This window comes from Musa acuminata, chromosome BXJ2-6 (assembly GCF_036884655.1).
Source record: "Musa acuminata AAA Group cultivar baxijiao chromosome BXJ2-6, Cavendish_Baxijiao_AAA, whole genome shotgun sequence".
Lineage (NCBI taxonomy): Eukaryota > Viridiplantae > Streptophyta > Magnoliopsida > Zingiberales > Musaceae > Musa > Musa acuminata.
The window spans coordinates 15,022,297-15,047,102 of NC_088343.1; the positions used below are offsets into that span (position 1 = coordinate 15,022,297).

Here is a 24,806-nt window from a genome sequence, read left to right on the forward strand (position 1 = left end):
CTTCTGAAGTTTTAGGTCCTTCCTCCACAAAATCTGCTCATTGACTCTCCTTTCAGTTAGTTGTCACCTCCAAGTAGGTTCGCATCACTTCCACTTTCGATTGGCATTTCGTTGGGAAATGAAGCGGACAACCTACTCTCAATAGCACTGATCACCGTTGGTGAGGATTTGACAACTATTGTCTTCCATTATCTTCGAAGGGTCTTTGAACTCATGCAGAGCTCCTCTGCTGGATAGATAAGAGAACTGGGGTACTCGGTTTCGCCCATTCTCTTAAGAGTTGAGAAGGCAAAGGTTACTTGACTTCGCCCGCCTTCTCGAGGTTGTACTTCATGCATCGAGCTGGTTACTAGCCTTCGCCTGCTCTTTGCTCACACTTCTGAAGCACTTGAAGTGTTTGCACTCCTTGCGTTGAGTTAGCTACTGTGATTCACCTTCTCAATGCCATTGAACTTCTGGAATGCAGGAAGTTTTCACCCCAACTTGGAGTAATTCTCTGATAGATGAGGTCGCCTCTGGGATTGTACCATCTTCTCCATCAACCCTGCCGCCTACTCCACTGAGTAGCAAAGGTACAGCACCACGTACTGCCTGCTTCGTTCCTTGGTCGTGCACTCTTGCATGACCCGAAGTCCTTCACTTACGGCTATCTTGATGAGAAACTTGTTGACACCGGTCTTACGAAGTTCTTCGGCCTCTGCCCTTCAGCCTTGTCTCGGTACTTGAAGATTGCCTCTGCATTCTCCACCTCCTCGGCCCCTTTCACGACCAAGCGCTCTCCCTCCATGAGAGCAAGGGATCAATGACTTTCACGGAAGTCCCACCTCTGCGGTACCATGGCGCTGCCATGCCCATGGTCCTACTATCCGTCGCCTCGCATCTGCATCCCTTTTCTTCACGATCAGTAGATATGTCTCTGCGGCACTCCTCTGAGTCCACCTCCATTCTAACTGATCCTTGATTTTGGGTAGCTAAGTCTCTCTGGACCCGTCGTCGCTTCCTCGCCCCTTTCGACCCCTTGCTTCAACACCTCTGTGTTTTCCAAGCAATCCATTTGGTCGATGGAAAGACAGACTGCAACTCCCATGCATGGCCTCTGCCATCACATTGTAGGGTTTGCACCAATTCTGTTCTCCTTAGCTTCCTTGGTAGCAACGTTCGCTTACTCAACCTTGTCCTCTGACTTGTCGGGCTCCCTTAAGCGAATATGAGCTCTGGAGCAGTCCAACTCTCCAGCTGCTTCGATCATACCTCTGCATGATCAAGTTCCTCCCATGGAACTCACTGGTACTTGCATTCGAACTTTTCCCTTAGTGGAACATAGCCCCCATATGCTGATGACCAAGGTTTCCATCCGATGCAAAATTCGATGCACGCCCGGAAGACCCGCCTCTGCGGTACCATGGCCTTCACTCCTTGAATCCATAGCCCTTCTTGCCGTCGTGTTGTTCACCGAAGTGGAGCTTCCAGTAGCTCCCGATCATACCTCCATATGATCTAGTCCTTCCCGGGACTATGTCGTGTGTGTCGCATTGCCACGAACTGTTCCACTACGATCCGCTGCACCATGTCGCCTCCTGGTGACATCTCCATTGCATTCTGATCCTTGTGGAATAAACTCGAATTGTGAACCCTCCATGTGTGGCCTCTGCCAATACATAGCAGGGTCTCCTCCACCTTCGATTTTGTTCGCTCCTTTGGCAATCGACCTTCATCCACCCACTCTTGGGTCACACCTAGATGAAGCACCGCTCTAGGACAGTCCGTCGCCTAGTAGCTCCCGAAGTCCACCGACTTCACTGTAATTTGTGCACCATTGTCTGGATCCTGGGCCTCTGCCCCTACCAGCACAATCTCCGCTGCGCACCGCTTCCTTCATAGCAACCCGAATGGCAACACTGTGGCATATTCTTCAAGAGTACCTACCTTTGCGTCCTCTTGCCCCGTGCTAAGGCCTTTTGTACCCAACTTCGCCTTCGCAAATTGAGTCGCCTTAGTTCCTCCATCAAATGCTTCTCCGAGATAAGGTGCATGTGCCCAGAAGCTCCCTTCTTCCTCAGCACCATGCAAGATGAGTCCACTCCGTCAGAATGAAGGACCCATGGAACAACATGATCCTATTGCCTCTACAAGAGTTCATGTCCTTGACCTCTGTCTAAGGAAAGCACTGTGCCTCTGCTCCACGTTCCAACTTCTATGCTGGCTCCCTTCATGCGGCTTGAGTACTTCGCCAAGTTACACCCAAGTTGCTCCGCTCCTCGTTTTTGCATTGAGTCGATGGTGGCCCTCGCGCCCACCATTCCACGGGTCAGCCCTCCCTTGAGTCCGATTTCCACATCGACTCCAAGTGTGCCTTCATTTAAGTTGCTTTAGGTCGCTCCCCCACTTGATCTCGCAATGCATCCACCAATGCATTCTCTCGAGCGAGATCATGCGACAACTCCTCGCTGCTTGCTCAGTCCATCGAGCTTCGTGGAGTTGTTGTTTGTTGAGGTACTCCTCCTCAACATGTGAGGTCCGTCTCACATGATTCTCCCTCTGGAGAGCCGGGACTTATCCCTCCTGGATAACTATCCCGTTGGAGCAACATCTCTCTTCATTTCGGAGACCACCATCCCCTTGGACTACTCCGATCTGCTGAACAAACTGTGCACTGTTCTGCCTCCTGCAAACGCACTTGCTAGATTGCGACTCCATGTCAATACAGCCCCCGCTGCACCCCTCAAGGCCTAGCAACATGCTGAACTCGTTGCACACTTTAGCCTCCGACGGACGTATCCTTCACATGCCGAAGAGAAAGTTTCAATGCTCCATGGCGCCGAGTTTCGGTCGCCTTGGGATGGCCACGAACATTCCGTCGTCCGCATACAAGCCCATGCATGAGTACCAAATTCTTCGAGTTAGCAATTCCCCTCACCTCTGTGAGCTTTGCATAACTCTTTTGGTCGTTGAGCAACTCATTCCACCTTGCATGGTCTCATTCTTGCCAAGCGCCTCGCTTGCCTAGAGCACCATCAAGTATAGTTGTCAACGTTGAGTCGTAGCTCAAACTCAGCCATCCCAACCTTTGTGCGCTCCAAATTCTTCCAAGCTTGCCTGTTCTAGTGGTGCCTCTTACGCGAAGGGTTGGCCATTCCTCTGAATGCCAAGATCAGATGCCCGCTCCTCTGAGCGACTCTTTTCCCTACATCTCCATGCCCGTTTTCCCTCAAACGGTCGCGCGTGTGCTGACTGCCCTCAACGCAGCCCCGCTAGGTCCCCCCACGTTTGCATGTCAAGTGTTTCTATGAGTGCTTGTCCCGCTCTGATACCATATGACACGGACTTAGCTGGATTTGCCTAAGTCATGCGGCACCCTCGCGCGTCCGTCCGCAAAGGTCAGCCTCCCCGAAGCCTCCCATTGTCCCTTAGGACCAACCAAAGAGAGAACGGGTTAAAAAGAACGCCTCAATCGGGATCCACAAGCAGACATGTCCGAAAAATACTTTATAGACAATGCAAAATACAAACAGACTTTACAAGCTCTGAATAGTGGCACAACAAAGGGTAAAATGGTTCATTACAGATCGAAAAGCTCTCGCACGTGTCCACATGACACAACCTTTATTTACAAGCCTAAAGAGGCTACCAACCCAACTAAAATGGGACTATTAAGCCTTCGGCCGCCCCTTTACATGTTGTACAAGGCATGAACATGCCAACAGACACTGACAGATATAAGCATTACATCAAACACCTTGTTTAGAAGTTTGTCCGTGACACTGAGGCGCCTCACCCCGCGGGAGAAGCGGCCGCAAGCGCCTCTGCCCGCGAGCTGCCAGCCTCGCCGGACGTAAGCCTGCTGCAAGCAGGCCGCCGGCCGGCTGCTGCAGACGCAGCCCCTGTGTTACCCGCCTTCGACTGCGCTGCACGTACGCAGATCGAGGGCAGCAACTGTTGCTGCCCTTCCTTGTTTTTGCGTCAACGATTTTGACGTCAAAATTCTTCCTAAACACAACACACGCATTTCAAAACCAATCATTCGCACGAACAACCTAGCTCTGATACCACTGTTGGGAAATCTTGGGGGCGACATCATATGCGCAACGGAAGAACAAGAAAACAAAATCCCTGATTCCTAAAGAGATGTTCGTCGTCGTGCGAAGATTGGTGCGCAAAATCCGCGAAACTTAAAACTACGTATAGAGTAGATTGTGTTACCTAGGGAGATCGTATATCCATGTTTCCTTGCAGATCTTTAGGAGAGGGTGAAGGAGGTCAAGCGTCCTCCTCTCTAGCGGTGATCCACACAGCAGGGTTGTGACGACGCTCCTCAAAACTCCAGGCCTGCTCTGAGGTAGAGAGGGAAAGGAGAATAGGAAAGGCAAGCAAAGGCTCTAGCCCATGAGGCTCTGAATCCCTCCTATTTATAGAGGTCCCCTGTCAAACCCTAATGGGTCCTCCCCTAGTGGGTATTGGATCTGCATCCAATAAGACAAGGGCTCCGTCGGATATCTCATATCCGAACCTCTACTCATCGCAATGCCTACCATATGTGTGTGACCCTCTAGGCCCAATATCGAGCTGGCCGTGAGTCATACCTGTCAGAACTCCTTCTAACTCAGTGAATTATTATCTTTGTAATAATTCACTCGACTCATCGACTATGGACGTACTAGGCCACTACGCCGTAGTCCCCAAACGATACATGGGATTCCAATCCATTGGACATGTCTGTCCTCAGTTACCGTGTACCTATAGTCCCTCATCCATCTAATATCCCAGAGACCGTATATCGAGCATGGTGCTGTCAAACCCATACGGTTTCTACTCGAGTCTCGCTCTAATCGGATTCTCCCGGAGAATTCTTTCTCTCTAAACCCGAATGACCCTGGTCAGGGATTTGTCTGAGCAAGAACACATGGGATATTCCTCTCATGACGCCGAGAGTGGATGATCCTCTATCGACACTCAATAGCCCTCGTAAGGTTGACTAACACTCCTAATGACCAGCTGTACTAGATCTGGGACAGTCAAACCTATAAGTCTGGTATCAAAGAGTGGAGCACTCATACAGGACATCCTTGGTGTCTCAAGTCTAAGGACCAGATATACCACTAGGACTACGGAATCGCTGTCTGACAATAAGGCATCATCAACCATCCAGCATTCCGTAAGCGGATCAATCAGTGAACTCATTCTCCAATGAGCACCTGTATTGTATCCCTAGTGTCCCTACATGAGCAGCTATGAGACCAGCTGCATCCATCATATGGACGGGTATACAGCACACCAGTCTGTCCGGTTATCACGATGTCCCTATCGAGTAACCTATGACCGGGATTATTTAGGATATGTGTTTAAGGTGAATCGATCTCATTATCATGATCTCATCACGATCCGATTCCCATTGCACAAATCCAAGGACATCACAATATATGTATGCATTTATGCAATAGTTATAAAGTGATATACGCCAAAATATAATAAGCAAAAATATTTTGTATCAAGTCACACGTGCCATCACTCACGTGATTGGCTTGCTGGGCACCTATGACTAGCACGAAGCGTGCCACAAATTGAGAGAGCGACTCGTCTTCGCGTTGGGACAACACGAGCAAGGTGGCCATGGAAGGCTTGGGGCATACGCCGGTGAGGAAATTCTTCTCGAACTCCCTTGCGAGCTGGTAGAAAGACAAGACCGAGGACAGGCGCAGTCCCCTGAAGGTGGTCACGAATGCCCGACACATCAGGGCATCGGAGGTGCCATAGAGGGTCATTTAAGCCCATAACGTGGCGACGTGCTCTGTGGGATCAAAGCCACCATAGTATGTCTCCAATGCCGGTAGTCTGAAGTTGAGGGGCACAAGCTTGTCCTGTATTTTCTAAGTAAAGGCGGATCCGCTCGAGCTGCCTTCGCTTGACTCACCCCGTGACTTCTGGAACTCGTGCTAGAACTCGTCCAGGCATTGGTTGACCCGAGACAGCTGGATCCTGAACGAGTCATCCGCCGAGTCGGACGATATGATGTCAGGCTCGGAGCGGGACAAAGTGATTCGGTAGGGTGCGGGTATGCACTACTCGGGCGAACCTCTTGGGTCCATCGTTTGCTCTCGAGCTTCCCTCGTCCTGACCTGCTCCTTGCTCAGCCTTTGCCGTGTTGGGTCGGCCGGGGGAGCCGCTAGTAGTACGATCTAGGGAATGAGTGGGGCAATCGTCTGCATCATCCCCGCCATTGCCAATATTTGCTTGGTCAGGCTGAGGAACGCCTCGGGCGACACAGCCGAGGGTCCTGTGGTAAGTCCGGGGGGCGACAACCCCGGGTTGTTGAATAGTAACGATCTGGCGTCAAGGCCAGGATCCCCCCATCTTAGAGGATGGGGAGGGGCTGATCTCCGGGCCCGACAGAAGGGTGGCCGACTGGTGGTTCTCCTTCGGGGAGAGCCCCTATGAGATGTTCCTACAACATGACCCTCCTTCTAGCGTCAAAAATATTGATGAACTGATGCGCCGTGGCTGATAAGTCAGCACGGCCTTGTTCACGGGTCAATGTCGGGAGTCTTCGGCTGGGTAGGCTGGTTGCCAAGGTCGGTCGTGCCCTCCGGATGGGGTGCTAGCATCGGAATGTTGAAAGTGCCTCTTTCGATCAGGATGGTCTCGCCTTGGGGAGATCCGCTTTTCTGCACAGAAGGCCCTCGTTGGGTGTTTTTCAATTGTGGCCCCTCCGATAAGCAAGTCAGTGATGGGTTGATCTCGATCTCTCTCTCTCTCTCTCTCTCTCTCTCTCTCTCTCTTTTGCCTCTCCCTAGGCCGGATGCCAGCCATGAGTTTTTATACTACTGTACGAGGGTCAGTCATACGTGGGTTTGGCGTGGTGATCCTCGAGAGGTGAGATGGTACCTTTATGCGGCCGTCATCCCGGAACGCACAGAACGACGCCATGTGGCGCTATCCTGAGCTTTCCGAGACGGGCCGTACCGAGCAATGCCTTGGTATAAATTCTGGCTCGGCGCGTGGGGGTGTTCCTCTTGCTGACTTTAGCTGTAGCGTGGTATGATGTCGGTCATGACATGGCCTGGATCCAAAATATACATTAACACCGTTCATCCGTTTCCTTTGAAATGATCACTCATGCATGCTCATGAGATCGAGTTACAAGTGGTAAGCGGTCAATTTGTTTGCGGCTCATGGTCATCGTTAGTGCCTTCACCCTTTCAGATCTGTGTGGGGCGCGCGGTGGTGGATGTTGATGGAACCCCAAACATTGTAGTGCACTCAAAGAGAATGCATTGTAGGACATCTAAGAAGGTTCGTTCTCTAGGGCTTACTACGTGCTTCACGTACCATCTTCTCCAACCTGTGGTGGTCTGCAGGTGAATTGGCAATGGAGGTGGACTCTTGCGTTCCACCTGGTTTCAGATTCCACCCCACCGAGGAAGAGCTCGTCGGATACTACCTTGCGACGAAGGTGGCTTCTCAGAAGATCGATCTTGTTGTCATTAAGGATGTCGATCTCTACGGAATAGAACCATGGGATCTCCAAGTTTCGTGATATCTGTCCATGGAGAACTTACTGTAAGATTCTTATAGTAGCCTTAAACTCTCTCTCTCTCTCTCTCTCTCTCTCTCTCTCTCTCTTCGATCGATATATAGACAGGTGCAGGCATGGGCATGACGAGCAAAGGGAGTGGTACTTGTTCAGCCACAAGGACAGGAAGTATCCAAGTGGAACTCGCACCAACAGAGCCACCGCTGCTGGATTCTGGAAAGCAACGGGGCGAGACAAACCGGTGATTTCGAGCTCCCGATTCATAGGGTTGAGGAAGACTCTTGTGTTCGACAAGGGAAGAGCTCCAAATGGGAGGAAGACCGATTGGCTCATGCATGAATACCGTCTTCAATCCAGTGAACTTGCATCTTCTCAGGCAAGTCAGTCGACTGCATCATTCTGCACTTGGTATCATGCTCATTCAATTACAGGAATTGCAGGAAGAAGGTTGGGTCGTATGTAGAGCATTCCAAAAGCCAACACCTACTCAAAGGCCATGCGCCAGCAATGTTAGTGCTACCTACAACAACAGTCTTGAAACCACAGTGAGCATGAGAGGCAACTTTTGTGATGAGAGAGCTGTTGGGTATAGCATCATTCCACGGGCGGAGATTCTTGAAGGTGATGTCGTAGGCAATGATGAGACGAGTGCCGGTAAGAAGAGAAGCAACCGTAATGGGCATATGATGGATTGGAAGGTTTTGGACAAGTTGCTCTCCTTGTCACAGTCTAATGAATCAAGCACAGCATGTTTTCTTCCATAGTTTGATAGCTCATGATGCCGACATTAATGGTCTCTTCAGCTGTTATGTTGCTAATAAAGCATGGTAGCAAAGTCAAAGAGTTCTACCATGCAATCATAAGTAGTAGGAATGTAGTGATATGAAACAAGCCCTGATTGATTTCTGAGTTTGATGAGAACTTGGTTTGTACTGTTAATAAACCTTGTAATATGATGCACTCATGTTTTGGTAGCCAGTAAGATCAACTGTGTGAATGTGTTTGACATGTACAATAATTGATGAAAATAGTTAATCGAATGATTTCTTGGAGAAGAATTAAGAAATGCACTTTGAACAAACAAGCTTAACTTAGATTCAAAGAATTGGGTGGGCATCACAATATGACAGTTGAAGTTTTTGGATTGTCTTGATATATGATCTCATATGTGTTAACTTAGATGTTAACCCTTAATACAGGAACTCCATGATTAGCATAGTGAAAATTGATCATATTGCTAATATATTCACAGATGAGAGATAAAAAGAAAAAGTCTGAAGAACTTTGTACAGCATTAAAAAATATAATGTACATATACGTATCATATCATAACTATACTACTGGTGTCTATAACAATTGTTACTTTGAAATAAACATCTATCGAGATGCATAGTAACTTCTAATATAACCCATACACAGCATTTATACTATTAGCAATTCTAATGTAGTTTATAATCTCCATATTCTCTGAGATATCATTCTTTTTAAGCTGCTCTGTAAACTGTTTATATATACACACACACACATATACATATATGTATATATGTATACATATATGTATATATATATACATATAAAGTAAAATAAACATATCATAAGAAATACTTGGCTTCAAGTCTTAAAATAACTCCATAAAATTCTTGAATTACTACACAGACATACTTGTAAAATAAACGGGTCATCCATCAACACAAGCAGCAGAGGAGTAGGCAAGATGGTTTGTATCTTACATCAATGAGATCCATACTTACATGTCAATTGATGTGGAACTCTCCACTAGCATGGACTGCCTTCACTGTCTTATCATACTCGTCATCCTCTTCTTCTTCTTCCACCTCTTGGTTCTCTTCCTTATTATCCTCTTCTTCAGAATCGACCTCGGACCACCCAAAGCCGGAAATCGACCGAGATGGCTTTGGAAGTGTCCTAGCTTCTGTTAATATCTTCCTGATCTCATCGATGCTCTGGGTGGAGAAGGGGGGAATGCTGTTGTCCCTCCTGTAGTACACTGCTTGTGCTGCTTCTGTGAGCTCCCTGGGGAGATTCTTCAGGAACCAAGGGTGGGTTCTTATCTCCCTTATTTTGATCCTCTGCATAGCATTACATTACATGCCAATCCAGTCATACCATTCTTCTACAAGTAGAGCGTGGAAAACATTTCAAAGAATTACCCTCATCGGATTGGCGTCGAAGATGCGGGAAATGAGTTGCCTGCAGTCTTGTGATATGTGAACATAGTCTGGTATCTTGTACTGCACCGACATTATTCTCTGCAATCACAATGGTTATTGGGTTATGTCAAGATAAATCAAAGAATTCTAAAGAAAAAAGATCAGTTTGCAGTCTTACTCTGATGGTCTTCCTGATGTTCTTGGGATCGTTTTGGTCCTCAAAAGGGTAGGCTCCCACCAGCATGACATACAGAGTTACTCCACATGACCATACATCTGCTTGCTACACATTTTTCTAGCACAAAATTAGATGCACAAGTAACATGTTGCTTAAGTCGAAAACACAACAGGCAAACTGCTGTGAACTGGAATATACATTAGGAAAGACTACACCATGCAATAGCAGTCATCTACTAGGCCACTTCCGTTTGGAAGAGAAGGTTGTCAGGAAAGAAAAAGACACTGCAGATTCTACAATGAGATACCACTCTCGTTGTTTATTGGGAAAAAGAAAATGTGATGTGTTGCAAACAACAGCATCTGCGAAATTGGAGATGAAAGAACAACATGGAGTAGATGAAAGGATAATGTCATCAAAAGAAATATGGAAGAATAATTTGTCTTGTTCTTGAATTGATGCATAGCCATATAACACAACATTCACAATAACAAGTCAACTGCAACTGATTCATTCCATGAACACAAATCCACAAGCTAGACACAGGCCTATAAAAATCAACCATACTCTTTTGTACTTTGATGTAAAGTTTATCACAAAGATCACCATTTACTTTGATCGGTCTACATCACTGTATGTATCATTCAGTTTGTAGGACAGGAGATCAAAGTACCCCAAGACCATATGGATTTATCTACCATTATAATGAGCCAAAAGAATCCATCCGAAAGGCTAATTATTTCTCTTCCTTGTCCATATAAAACATTTCAAGCAATTATCTTTCAGAGTAGCTTCTTTTTCTTGCAAATTAACGGGTCAAAATATCATTTTGACCAAGTATCCTTTGACAGTCGGCTGTTTTCATCAAGGACCATCCAATGTGACAATGTCCATCCAGTAATTGATGGGACAGATTCATTCCCGTCAATAAACGAAGAGGAGGATTCCAACAAGAGGACCAACCTCGTTCCCCCTCCCTCTTCCCACCCAACCTCAACGGCACCAGACGTGGCCCCCAAGCCACGTGCCGGGTCCTTTCCGGCCCATTCACGAATCTTGAGGCGGGGCCCCTCTGTTAAAGGGTCCAGATCCGTGCTTCCCCGCTCCCCAAGACGCAGTCCTCATTGACTGCATAGTATCGACACTATCGATGGAGACCATATGCTGGTAGTGATCAAGTAAACGAGGGAGGAGGAGCGGGTCACCTTTCCGTCGTACTCACGGGGGGAGAGAACCTCCGGGGCGATGTACGCGGGCGTCCCCACCGTCGATTTCGGCCTCGAGTGCAGCAGCGACGACTGCGACAACGGATAGAGATTCTAATGGTACGTGTTGATGTTTTGAGCTGCTAATAATCCGGAGAAGGGGAACACCTTGGAGTAGCCGAAATCGCAGATCTTGAGGCGCGGCGCCGGGCTGCCATCGAGCAGGGTGTTCTCCAGCTTCAGATCCCGGTGGCAAATTTGCTGAAGGGTTGTTTTACGTATCGAATATAGTTGTAAGTTCATATTAATCTTCGATTTTGGGGTTAAAAAGGCAAATTTTAGGGTAATTTTGTACCCTGAGATGGCAGTAGCTGACACCACAGATGAGTTGCTGGAAGAAATATCTCGCCTGCAAGAGGAAATCGATACTAATTCTCGAGTTAATTTGTGAAGAAGACGATCGAGAAGGGTAAATTCGGGAACCTCGTCTTCGCTGAATCTTCCGGCGTCGCAGATCCGCTCGAAGAGCTCGCCGCCTGCGGCGTACTCCATCACGATCGCCAGATGCGTCGGCGTCAACACAACCTGAAGAGAGAATTCCGATGCCAATCAAAAAGAAAAACGAGGACAAGAGGGGGGGGAGGGGGCTCTTCGATTCGAAGGAATCCCCAGACCTCCTTGAAGCGGATGATGTTGGGATGACGAAGCGACCGGTGGTTGATGATCTCCCTCGCCACGTTCTCATCTATCTACTTCCCCAAAAACCACGAATCAGAAAAAGAAGGAGACGCGAAAGAAAACCAAACGAAACCAAACCAATCCGATCGATCGAGCGAACGAGCAATGGAGCTCACCCGTTGACCTCGCTCGATGTGCTTCATGGCGACGAGCTCCTTGGTGTCCTTGTGGCGCATCAGCTTGGCCACACCAAAGTTACCAGATCCGATGTCGCGCACCACCTCGTACTTCTCCATCCTCCTCTACCTTCCCTCCTCGCCAAGCTCGAAAGCCTTCGGCTTTACCAGCAACAACCACAGTCGTCTCTGGACTCGGGGGAAGGCTGGTCTATACTTGGTGCCCGCTTCCCTACCTTCCTCATGATTGAATATTTTTTGGTACCCCACATGTTGGTCCTGCGCGGGGCCCACAAACGGGTACGGAACAGAAGTTACGCTACTTAGGCGGCTACGATTGCTTCCTTGCTGCGCCAGTGGCGATCGGACGAGTGGCGCGAACAATTCGTATTGGGGAACTAATGTAACATCTTTATATATATATATATATATATATATATATATATATATATATATATATATATATATATATATATATATATATATATATATATATATGAGCATCCAAAATTGAAGCCAAACACGAAATATAATATCGGATTCCTCGAAACCTAACTTCTTGTAACATTCGAGTTGATGTCGGATTGCATATGGAGGTTGTACGAGACACCAATTACATTAATTTTAGTTAAAAGCATGCTTTTGTACCACCAAGGAATATATTATTCTATATATATCACTGACGAATTATTGCATGTCACTCACCCATAGAATTATGTCGGACTCCTTTTCCTATTCAATAGCCAAAACTAGTGGAGTCATCAAATCACATGCCACCACTCTTAAAGACTATATTGGAAGGCAGACAAATCGCCACGTTTGATCTTAGTCATGCTCACTCGATTCTGCGTCCATCTACGTGTCTTTTGCATGATGGAATCCTTATTTTACATGTGTGGCTTTGTCCGATCTAAGCAAAAAAAAAATCACAAGAGGATCTCTTTATAGATATGTAATAGAAAGGTGATTAGATATGTTCATGTTTCATTTATTTTATGATATTTTCTATTAAAAAAAGGGCATTAAAGAATGCCCTTTTGGCCAATCATGCCATACAATCCTCGCCCATGACAAGCTAACCTTGTACTTAATATGACTGCTTTCATACATCACAAGATAAACATTATGTAACAAGACATTGAATCAAACTTTGTGTTCGAATAATCTGAGTTCAGTCAAATTAAGTTAGGTATGGTCTTTGTTTGTACATATTCTATGATGCTGTTATGAATGCTGAAGAAAGATTATATGTAAACAAAACAAGTCCATATAAGACAAATGATTAAATGGTGAAACAGATTTACCTCCCCATCACAGTTAGCCAAGAGCACACACAAACATTTATGTGCCAAATAGATGTACCTCCGGGTGGTGTGATGAGTATCCACGACTGATTCAGTGAATTCATTATTAAACATATAAACTTATTGAGATATTTTTTTCTGTTTTATATGAAATTTTTGGTGAGAGAAAATTATATTGATCGTCCAATCGAAAGTCATATATTGTCGAGGAATGATCAAGTAGGTGGATCAGGATTTTTCTGGTTGCAAAGTTTTTTCCCGAGATTGGATTGTCCTAGTGTATGATCCTGTGCATGATAAGTCGGCGTCGAGGATTGTCCAATGTAATCCTTCGGATGCTTAAGTCAACAAAGGGAAAAAGACAGTGTAGGATAAGTTGTATGACTGATTTAGTGTGTAAAGAGTCTTTGCTTTTAGCGTGAGCTGATTAATTCCTTTTTATATTTGATCTCTAAGTTTTCTTATTGAATGACCTGAGATAAGATTAGATAAATTGTCTGATCATTTTCTGATTTTGATAAGATATGACGGTTATTATCGGTCATTGATGCGGGATATATCCCAAAGCACTATGAGAACTGATTGAGTTCGCATGGAATAAAATTATCTTTATCACCTCCAATGATTCTTAAATATACTCACAAATGATATTAATCTTTTATATATATATATATATATATATATATATTAGAAGGATGATATTTATAGATAAAAGAGATGGTTTTCGTGACTAAAATCTTGATAATTTAAACTACAAAGGCAGAAACATTTGGATCAGTTTAAACAGATCGGATAGACTTTAATATATGATAGAAAAGGATTTCATCCACAACACACGATAAGGGAAATGATTAAGGCATTCGGACCCTTTGGGTCCCACTGGGTACCATTTGGGTACAGTGCCTGCGTACACCATGAAAAATAGGAAGGAAAAATCTATAAGCCAAGCTATGGGATGACGTGGCAAGATTTTAGTAGCTTCTCGGTCGCGGGCCCCGCGGGAGCTTGTGGAGGCTGCCGCATCCACCTCGGCGGCCAATACGTCGGTCGTAAGTCCACGTGTCGACTCGTGGGCGGCCGACCCAGATTTCGTGCGGCGCGCTCGGGCTCTTATCAGCGCCCGCCGCTCGCCAACCCGATTCCCCAAATCGGGCATCCAAACGAGGGGCACCAGGTCCGGTCTTGTTTCCGCCCCTTGACGGCCATGGCGACGGCCGCAGCAGCGTTGTCTCTCCTCCCCGTTTCGCTTCGGCGCCCGCTGACGTCCTTCTCCAAGAAGGTAGCTCTCCGTCTCGAGAGGATTCATCCGCTTGTTCATGTTTGTTTGTCGAAGCTTCGGCATCCATTTGCCAAGATTGCATCTTGGTGAACATCGTATAATCTTTGCCTCCACAGTGTGCTGTGTGATCGGAGAAGATCGCTTGGCTTCGATCATAAATTTGTGGGTTTTGACAAACTAGGGAGTCAAATTTTTTGCAGACATGATGGTGTCAGAGCATGATTTGAAGACCAACTGAGATCATCATTTTCTGAATCCTTTTGTTAATCTTGTAGAAAGGATTTCCTCAAAAAGAAATGCATTTTGTAGAAAAGGACATAGACATAGTTCTTCTCCTCCATTGTAAGTAATGGTGAAAAGGTAGTTTTGTTGTTAGAAAGCATACATATCCTCATGCTTTTATGCCATGCTATTGTAGTTGCATTTTCACTGAAGTCTTGAACCTGTCTAAAAGTTTCAGTTGTCATGTCACCAGACGTTTGACTAACCAGCACAGTTCAGGACTGTGACATTTAGATTGTAAATCATGGTATTCTAATATAGCATGAAGAATCCATTTTTTTCCTATTGAGACAAAACTGGCCTACACAATGAACTAGTGATCCAGCATGCTGAAGTCAACATTTTCTTAAATATTTTGAAGGTTTTTTTTTTGGCAATATCTATACTAAATTGTATTTTATCTTCGAAATGTTTAGCTAAAAAGCATCTTCATCCAAGGAGATGTATTTTACATGTCAAAACCAGCATCCTAAACAACTGTTCATTTATGGTACCTTAATGGTTTCTCTACTTGGAATATCTGTTTCAGATTAGCTGTGAAGAGTTGTTTTAATAGGCTTTGGTTTTCTACTGTTTTTCCTAATTTTGATATATTGTTGAATCAAATGAGTTGAAAGAACACATGCATTCACCTGAACTACTCTTTTTTGTTTTTGCTGTGTTGAACTTGTGAAGGGTAATGGTGGCAGAAACGGAATAAAGGTTTTTGCTGTGTTTGGAGAAGAAGAGAGAGGTAGCTTGGAGAAGAGGAGCACTTGGGAAGCCATTTTTGATGTGGAAGATCCTAGGCCTAGAGTGCCACATTTTAAGGGGAAACTCTTGGATATGAACCAAGCTCTGGAAGTAGCCATGTTTGATATTCAATATTGTGACTGGAGGGCTCGTCAAGACTTGCTAAGCATTATGCTTCTTCATGAGAAGGTGCTTATGATCCATGTTTCTTGAACTTTCCATGATATACACATTTAGAGTCATGCTAGCACTATACTAATCTAATCACGAAAAGGTCTTCGTATCCTGGATGACATGTAGGTCATGCTGCTAAAGCTTATCTCCTGGATGACATTGCAAATACACATCCTTTTAAGTCAATAATAGCTTCCTGCTTTGCTCATGTTTGAAATTGCCATTTTCAAGATTGTAATCTGAGCTTCTATCAGATTGCCAACAAATAATACAAAACATTCTGGTAATGCCTGTTAAGAATCGAAGAAGGCCTTTGGCATTGTAGCTAAAGCATTCATATATTCTGAGCTACTATCTCCTTGGCTAAGAACCTGGAAAATATATCTAACACGAAGTAATGCATACCAGATTTATTCCGATTGCTTTATTTCTGGTTAAGCAGGTGGTCGATGTCCTTAACCCTTTAGCTCGTGAGTTCAAGTCAGTTGGCACCATGAAGAAGGAACTTGCAGAGTTGCAGGAAGACCTTGCACAGGCCCACAGGGAGGTATGGGAGTGTTTCTAATTGCATCCTGACTAGTTTCTGCTTGGATAAATCTTGATCATCATGATAACTACTTGCATAAATGTATCAGGTTCATATATCAGAAGCAAGGGTAGGTGCAGCATTGGACAAGTTAGCATACATGGAAAAGTTGGTGAATGAAAGACTATTAGATGACAGGAGATCAGATCAATTTAATTCTGAGGCACAATCTCCAAGCATTTCTTCATCATCCATAGAAACCTCACAAAATAAGTTGCCCAGAAGAGGACTAAATGTCTCTGGTCCTGTCAAATCATACCACCCTAACTTGAAAAACTTTTGGTATCCAGTGGCATTCTCATGTGATCTAAAAGATGATACCATGGTATGTAAGCCCTTATTCTATATTAAGAGAGATAACCTTGGCTCTGGTTCTGCTTCTGTTCTCTGCATTATAACTTAAATGCTTTTTCAGATACCAATAGATATTTTCGAGGAGCCATGGGTCATATTCAGAGGAAAAGATGGTCAACCAGGCTGCGTTCAGAACACCTGTGCTCACAGAGCCTGTCCTCTTCATCTAGGATCAGTGACTGAAGGCCGTATTCAGTGCCCTTACCATGGTAAGTTAGAGAAAAACATACATATTTCATTGGATCAGAATTTGCTTGTACCATCAGTGGGAGCCTTAAAGTTGAAAATATGCACATAAAATTTAATGTTTTGAAGTTCATATAAAGAATTTTGGTTTTCAACTCTTGATACAGTCGGCATTCTTATTGTAACTGTAGACACCATTCCATTATATTCTCAATCTGAACATATTAATAATATATTGATTCCAAAATAATGTAAGACATTAATTTTTTTTATTCTGGATGTTTTAATGTTGTTGCATGAACCATAGAATAAGCAAAATTTTCTGGTTTTCTTTCATGAAATACACACTGGATGTATTCTTTTGTAGTATACATTCTCATCTGCTCAAGCAAGAATTAAGGTTTTCGCATGGTTCATGGTTCATTAAATTTCAGGTTGGGAATATTCAACTGATGGGAAATGTGAAAAAATGCCATCCACCAAACTGCTTAATGTGCGGATTCGATCATTGCCATGTTTCGAGCAAGAAGGAATGGTTTGGATTTGGCCAGGTGAAGCACCTCCTATGGCTACTATTCCTTCTTTGAAACCTCCCCCAGGCTTTAAAGTTCATGCAGAGGTATAGATTTGAGTTTGATGATATGGTGCATTATTTCTCTGGAAAATGTGCTGCAACTTCTGAATACTGTACTTTCCTAATAGTTTACAATGTGCTTGGTTCTAATCTTGTTTCATCTGCACAGATTGTGATGGAGCTGCCCATTGAGCATGGGCTTCTTTTGGATAACCTCCTTGACCTTGCTCATGCTCCATTTACTCACACCTCAACATTTGCCAAGGGATGGAGTGTTCCAAGGTATCTTTTGCGATTTAAATTGAACCCAGAAGCCAATAGAATCAATAAGAATGATACTGGAGTAGTTTTGTGGTTGCATCAACCAAATCGAGATGCCAAGAAGAATCACTTCCTTTGTGCAAAGAATAATTAAAAATAGAAGAATATGTCACTGTCAGAAAGATGATCCTATGCTGTTGTGAGTCAATGAACTTGATCCTTTTACCATTGCAAAGTGATGCGCTGAACATAATTTATGCTGGTGATTTTCATAAATTTTGTTACAATCCATTTTTTCCTTGTAATCTTGATGGGAGAGGATTTCTGCCTGGTTGGGTTAGTATTTAGGTGTAAGATGTGCACAATTTCATCAATCATAATGCTTTAATGTCCTCCATGGCGATGCAATTATGTCCAAGGAAACTTGAGCTTATACTTCATGTAAACCGGAACTCCTTCAAACATAAAGAACTATTCCATCTTTTTCAGTTCACTAATCCTGGACTAAAATATCATCTGAAAATGTACAGCTTGGTGAAGTTCCTCACACCGGCATCGGGCATGCAAGGGTACTGGGATCCTTATCCTATCGACATGGAATTTCGGCCTCCTTGCATTGTCTTCTCGACAATCGGAATTTCAAAGCCTGGAAAACTGAAGGGAAAGACTACTAGACAATGTTCCACACATTTACATCAACTTCATGTATGTTTGCCATCCTCTAGACAGAAAACAAGGTTGCTGTACAGAATGTCACTGGATTTTGCCCCATTTTTGAAGAACATCCCCTTTATGCACCTCTTGTGGAGACACTTTGCTGAGAAGGTGAGTCTTACAACCCAAAATATGCCTTGCTCCAATTAAATTTCCAGCAATCGAAACATCTGAGATACGTTGCTTTTAATTGCAGAATGCAAAATACCTACGATAGAATTACTAAGACATGAAAAGCTATATGCAAAATGGAAGATATTATGTGAAGAACATGATAAAATTTTTCCATTTGATCATCTTCATGAAGTGTTAATTGTTTTTTCAGCAGCATCAGTTTTCCTCCCATAATTTAGTTGTGAATCCATGCACGCCATTGCTAGATGATACCAATAAAATTGTTTGCATTGAAAACCTAATCCATCCTATAACAAATGTAAGGGACAAAGACACTATGAGATCATAACCTTCTCAAACCTATCATTTCATTTATGATTACAAAATAGAAAATTTGAAAAAGATTTCATATTAGCAGCAGACATGAAAGCACTTATTGCTTAGATAGGGCATTTATCTACTTTGTAAAATCATACTCAAAGGAAGAAAGGGAGGTCTTTTGTTTCTTCTTCTTTAGGACTGATATGGAAGAACATGAATAGATGCACCACAATGCACCTCTCTTCCAAGCAAGAGACAGTTGTATATTTAAGATGATCCATTGAGGTGCATTTATGCAGCAAAAGCTCCTACAATCCTTTACATTCTTCTCATGCTATTTGAATTCTTAAACCAGGTGTTAAATGAGGACCTGCGGCTCGTGATTGGCCAACAGGAACGGATGCTCAACGGGGACAATGTGTGGAACTTGCCAGTCTCATATGACAAGCTTGGGGTACGATATCGCCGGTGGAGAGATGCACTCGAGAGAGGAGCTAAGCAGTTACCATCCACGAAACAAGATGAATATCTCTGATGCCCAAGAAGTCCCTTTAAGATATTACTCTTGTCTCCCCCACTGCCATTTATTTCATGGAAAACACAATGAATTGTTGATGGAGGTCTAATAGCCGTGATCCCTGTAAAGCTCAGTATGAAGGAGAAACATCCAAGTACCACACACATTCTGAAGCAGAAGCTGATCTGGAATGATCTGGCTGTTCTTGTGAAAGTGAGCTGTACATTAGTTGGGATTCCAAGGCATGCAAGAATGTCTTGATTATTTTTTCATGTACATTATCTGTAACATTTTTGTATTCTTCACCTCCTCTCTGTCGTTGATGTCTGCAATCTGCTGTATTCCAAACTAAACTATTGTGTGGTAATATCCTTCAGTCTTGCCAAAATTTTAAATCCCTGCACATACTCCACTAGTCCTTTTTTATATGTCATTATTCATTAATCCTTTATTATATTTTTCTCCTGGAAACAAGGCATATCTAAGTTGCAATATAGCTCTGGTCATCAACCACAGAAATAAGCACCTTAAATGGAGTATACTTGCAGATTTGACTGAATATTTTGCCCAAAATTGGGGTGTCCTCTGTGTGCTTTAATGAAAATTATAGTGTGGTGCTCTAAAATTATTCAAAGATAATATTGAACCGAAATTTCATATAAATTGCTCTTATATGATCAATCTGTTCATTTCATCAAAGATTTTTTTGTTCCTTTCTACTTACCCATTTGCATATAATGAAGCAAAAATATATGAAGAGAAACCAATCTCTTTCCATTAAGTAACTTCAATTTACATAAGAAATAATGCAAGAGGAAACATTAAAGCAAACATCTACCTGATCCACTTAAGTCGGATTCGGGTATGCTTCAATTTAAAATTTGGATTTGGTTACTTGATAGCTAGTCATATTCGGGTTAGGATAAAATCCACGAGCATCCGATCCGCTACTGTTTTCTTCCCGATGCAACATGTCATGAGTTGGTCCACTGGCCGTCTGATTGACCACAATCAAATTGATGGCTGCAAACGTCGAAACCGTTATGGAATTTTACGGTTCTAATGGAGTCATGACTGGAGAGGATCCAGCTCCGAACGAGTCGTACACCACTGCGGAACTGGTCTTCCCATCAGATGCCGTTCATCACCGTGACACGCGTTTCACGTGCCCACGTGTCCGAAGACAGAAGAAGAGTGTGTAATTAGTAAAATGAAATGACTAACACACCCATAGAGAGATTGTATTTCTTCGGGTATAGTTGTAATTTTAGGAAATTAGAAGGGTTTCTCTTTGTTTGTCCTCCGATTCCTGACCCAAAAATAATAGCGTTTCCGATCACCAGAAGCCATCCGCTCTTTCTTCTTCTTCATCTCCTCCTCTCGAGAAACTAGGGTTCCTCAAATCCCCCAATTCCCCGGAAACGATGTCGACCTTCAGCGGCGACGAAACCGCCCCCTTCTTCGGATTCCTCGGAGCCGCCGCGGCCCTTGTCTTCTCCTGTAGTTTCTCGCCGTTCCTCCGCGCTTTCTATGTTTTGATTCCGTCGTCGAGCTTCTTTCGATCTAAATTTGGTTGGTTTATTGCTCTTCGCAGGCATGGGGGCGGCGTACGGGACGGCAAAGAGCGGCGTCGGGGTGGCATCCATGGGCGTGATGCGGCCGGAGCTCGTGATGAAGTCGATCGTGCCTGTCGTCATGGCTGGAGTGCTCGGGATCTACGGTCTCATTATTGCGGTGATCATTAGCACCGGGATCAACCCCAAGGCCAAGTCGTACTACCTATTCGATGGGTATGCGCATCTCTCTTCCGGGCTGGCCTGTGGCCTTGCAGGACTTTCGGCTGGGATGGCGATTGGCATCGTGGGCGATGCTGGAGTCAGGTAGTTCTTTCATTGTCTATTCGGCCTCTCTAGATCTGAGAATGATCTGCATAGACTTTTTCTGGTTCGATTAGCAAACTTTATTCGCTATTTCTGTGTGTGTTACTATTGCATCTTGATTATTTATTTCTCAAATACGTGAAGATATATTGCCGTCGTTAGCTTGATCAAGAATGCACATCGTTAATCAAGAGATATCCGAAGTGCTCCTTGAATTTGTTGGTTGAAATTGCAATGTGGCGTTCACAAGAAGTTTATATTAAAGCATATTAATAAAAAAATGAAAAACGAAGAATAAGAAAGAAAAAGAACAAACAGTCATATGTCAGGACCTGTTGTTTGACAAGGAAATACATGATGACCAATTGTCAAGGTTCAATGGGCTGTTTGGTTTTGTTACCGGCCTAACATAGTTTTGGTAGTTTCAACTTTATGGAGTTGAATTATGGTAGTTTGGTACAAAATATAGTTAGGGGAAATATACGAAAATTTTATGAACAGGTAAAGTGCTGTATTGCTAACTCAAAGGAAAAAGTGAAACAATATATTGAAAAAAAATGTGTTTATTTATAAAGATCTAGTGACATTGAATATTGTGTTTTCTGTTTAAAGGATAATACCTCGATTAGTCTTACATCATAAGTGGGCAAGACTAAGATTGACTTATAAGGGTCTGATGAGTGTATTACTATTAACTTCAACTTAAACATTTTGGCTAGTGGTTTAGACTAAATTAAGTTGATAGGTCAGTTAGCTCATCAGATCCGGATCGGAACATTTGGTATCAGAGCCGAGCCAATCTAGTATTTGGGTATGGTGAGGGGGCGTAGTTGGAAAGAGTTATATGTGGATGGAGTCAAATGATTTGTCATGACGTAGAGCTATCACTGGGTTACGTCTCACATGCATCATGCTAGGGTTTGATATGGGTTATGTTAAACCTTTACGATGATGTCAAGCTCTTGAGTTGGAAAATTGTAACACTCCAATTAGTTTCACATTAGAAGTGGGCAAGATTAAGATTGACTCATAAGGATCTAATGAGTATACTACTATCAACTTTAGCCTAAGCATTTTGGTCAATGGTTTGGGCTAAACAAAGTTGATAGACCAGTTAACCCATCAAGCCTGAGTTGTGACGCAAAGTGTATAAAAACATCTCTTATCATGAAGCTCCCCACTTCAGCCTAAAGTTGTCGTCTTAATTTTTGTGTTTCAATCAAAATTTAGTTTCAACTTTGTGCCCTTTGAAAGAGTTTAAATTCTGAACTCAAAGGGAGTTTTTCAAAATTGATCCAAATACGTTGTTTGAAACTCAAACACTTGTCTCATCTTTTAATATTTTATCATAAAATGATAATTGATTTTCATATATGGATCTTTTTAAGTTATTAAACTAAATGGTTAGAACTGGAAGGTTTCTGGAATTTTCTTATTAGAGCTAATGGTTTGATTGAGAGCCATGCCAAAAGCTAGAGACAGTTTCCTTGCAAAGAAGATAAGGTGTCTTTGGCAAAGTGTCAGAATGTTAATGCTTTAATATGTTGATCTCACAACATTGGTAGAACTCAACAGAAATATCTGTAGGCTGTTGAACGACTTTCATTCAAACCTGTGAATCTGTATTTTCAGTGCCAACTGAAAGTCTTTTGTTTGTGGGAAAGTTCTTAAAACAGTTTCTGGACAAATAAGAGTGTTTGTCATTTTACCCCTCTGTCATAGTGAACTCATGTTATTTCTCTATGAAAAGTAGAGTTGTTGATTTAGTAGTCTGCTGATTGAGCTGGATCAGGATAGTGAAGGAACACCAAGAACTTGTGACTCAGATGTTTGTTTAGGATGAATGTATATGGTATATGGTTTACTGTTTAGCTGAGAATAGAATATCTTTAAAGACCATAAGGTAAGATGTAACTTTCATGTCAATAGCATACATGATTTTTAGACACCTGGTCGAGGAGTTGTCCCAGTTCAAAGGCACTAAATTTATGTAAATTTATAGATCATTCTGGACAATATTTTGACTTGATTAGAAATGTCAAAGCATAATTTTAAACAACATTTGTTGTACTTATTTCAGTCTTTTAATAATTGAGGCAATGAATTGGCTGGGACATCTATTGTTGCATAATTTTAAAAAAACTGTTATTCATTTTGACATTTTTATCTTCTATCAATGCTTATATGCTTTTGATGCATATTTTTTTGACATTATTTTTCAATTTTTGTTTGGTCATGTATTTATATGCCAAAAGCTATTATTCAACTTTGAAGATGAGTTTGCATGGTCCTTTAAGTATTTCAATCTCAAATATTACAGCTTTATTGTTATGGTCATGGGATTGACCTTGCAGGCATCAGTTTATATGTCTAAATTTTGTGACAGCTACCTAATAATCACAAAGCTTCTAGGTTATGAGATGAAATCCAATATTATGATGGCATGTTTTGAACACAGTTAAGTTCTACCCTCATGGACATGGATGTAGTGATGACTTACGAGTTATGAAGTAGAAACAACATAAAGGTCTCTGTATGTGGTGGGTCAATGCCAGGTTTGAGATTAGGGGAGCCGACTTGGTACATGGGCACTGTCCCTGTCACAAGGTGGGATAAATTTCCAAAGCTTCTTTCTTATGTTTGATGCTATTAACCCTCTGTCTGACAAACATTTGCGTTGTCAATGAACTTGGATGTTGGTACAATTAATGGATCCTCCAGCTCCTTTGTGAATCATGGTTATTATTCTTGATGTACCTGGTATTTCTATGTTTGTAGATTTATGCTTATTTTGTTTGCACTTTTTTCCTATAATTCAGCCGTTGTTCATTGTTGGCCTTTGGTTGTTGTAAAGGGGGAAAAAAATCATTTTATGTGTAATTTAGGCTTATTTATTTCTATGCCTATACGGTAAAAGCCAAGGGGTTTCTGTCTGCTTTATTCTCATGTCTTCAGCTGTGTATTTCTTATGTGAAGTATTTGAAAGTTCACCCTTTAATGATCGTGCCCGACTCATCTTTTAGTTAATTAATCTAGTCTCCTGATATATAAACTCGACTTATTTTGCCATTTACATCTGTCGTAGGGCCAATGCTCAGCAGCCAAAGCTCTTTGTGGGAATGATCCTTATTCTCATCTTTGCGGAAGCTCTTGCCCTCTACGGTCTCATCGTTGGCATCATCCTTTCCTCTCGGGCTGGTCAATCTCGAGCAGAGTAAGATTGGACCATACACTTTTATGGAAAATTACTGCATATTTTTGTCGACCTTTGTGATCGTCACGTAATTTATTCCAGAACTTCCTACGGATAAGAGTCATTACAGGACTCACGCTATATCCTCAATAAGTTGGCACTGTAATCTTGTTGTACTGCAAGTTGTAGATGACGGCAAACGCCACGCCGTGCCTCCATTCCGTGAGGACTTTGAAGTAAATTTAAATGATTTACGTTGCCTCCTTATAGATAATTCAGCTGATTTCAAGTTTATTATTGTTTTTGCCTGTTTGGTTGCTAATAGAAATGACCTCCCAATTTGATGGACGTTGTGTTTGTTCCTGTTATTTGTATATAAACTGATAAATGTCTCTTCTT

The 24,806-nt window shown here is 43.0% G+C and overlaps 4 protein-coding genes across 4 annotated transcripts; 3 read left to right on the forward strand and 1 right to left on the reverse strand.

The window, feature by feature from the left end:
- Positions 1-7,363: 7,363 nt before the first annotated feature.
- Positions 7,364-8,292, forward strand: LOC103988478 (NAC domain-containing protein 30-like). Its single transcript, XM_009407002.2, has 3 exons — positions 7,364-7,527; positions 7,637-7,904; positions 7,969-8,292. Exons 1-3 carry the CDS (start codon positions 7,364-7,366, stop codon positions 8,290-8,292), a joined length of 756 nt encoding a protein of 251 aa, XP_009405277.2.
- Positions 8,293-9,123: 831 nt separating this feature from the next.
- On the reverse strand, positions 9,124-12,159 carry LOC135615070 (serine/threonine-protein kinase SAPK7-like). The gene is made up of 9 exons (XM_065113082.1): positions 11,937-12,159; positions 11,757-11,831; positions 11,566-11,667; positions 11,438-11,491; positions 11,251-11,343; positions 11,083-11,175; positions 9,878-9,982; positions 9,700-9,798; positions 9,124-9,618 (listed from the first exon to the last, which is right to left on the reverse strand). Exons 1-9 carry the CDS (start codon positions 12,054-12,056, stop codon positions 9,283-9,285), a joined length of 1,077 nt encoding a protein of 358 aa, XP_064969154.1. The 5' UTR covers positions 12,057-12,159; the 3' UTR covers positions 9,124-9,282.
- Positions 12,160-14,360: 2,201 nt separating this feature from the next.
- LOC135615071 (chlorophyllide a oxygenase, chloroplastic-like) lies at positions 14,361-19,737 on the forward strand. Its single transcript, XM_065113083.1, has 9 exons — positions 14,361-14,519; positions 15,477-15,722; positions 16,150-16,254; positions 16,343-16,618; positions 16,709-16,856; positions 17,268-17,452; positions 17,577-17,689; positions 18,199-18,493; positions 19,173-19,737. The coding sequence occupies exons 1-9, from the start codon at positions 14,445-14,447 to the stop codon at positions 19,350-19,352; spliced, it is 1,623 nt and encodes a 540-aa protein (XP_064969155.1). The 5' UTR covers positions 14,361-14,444; the 3' UTR covers positions 19,353-19,737.
- A 915-nt stretch (positions 19,738-20,652) lies between these two features.
- Positions 20,653-24,755, forward strand: LOC135615072 (V-type proton ATPase subunit c1). The gene is made up of 3 exons (XM_065113084.1): positions 20,653-20,834; positions 20,929-21,214; positions 24,300-24,755. The coding sequence occupies exons 1-3, from the start codon at positions 20,759-20,761 to the stop codon at positions 24,430-24,432; spliced, it is 495 nt and encodes a 164-aa protein (XP_064969156.1). The 5' UTR covers positions 20,653-20,758; the 3' UTR covers positions 24,433-24,755.
- The last annotated feature ends 51 nt before the right edge of the window (positions 24,756-24,806 follow it).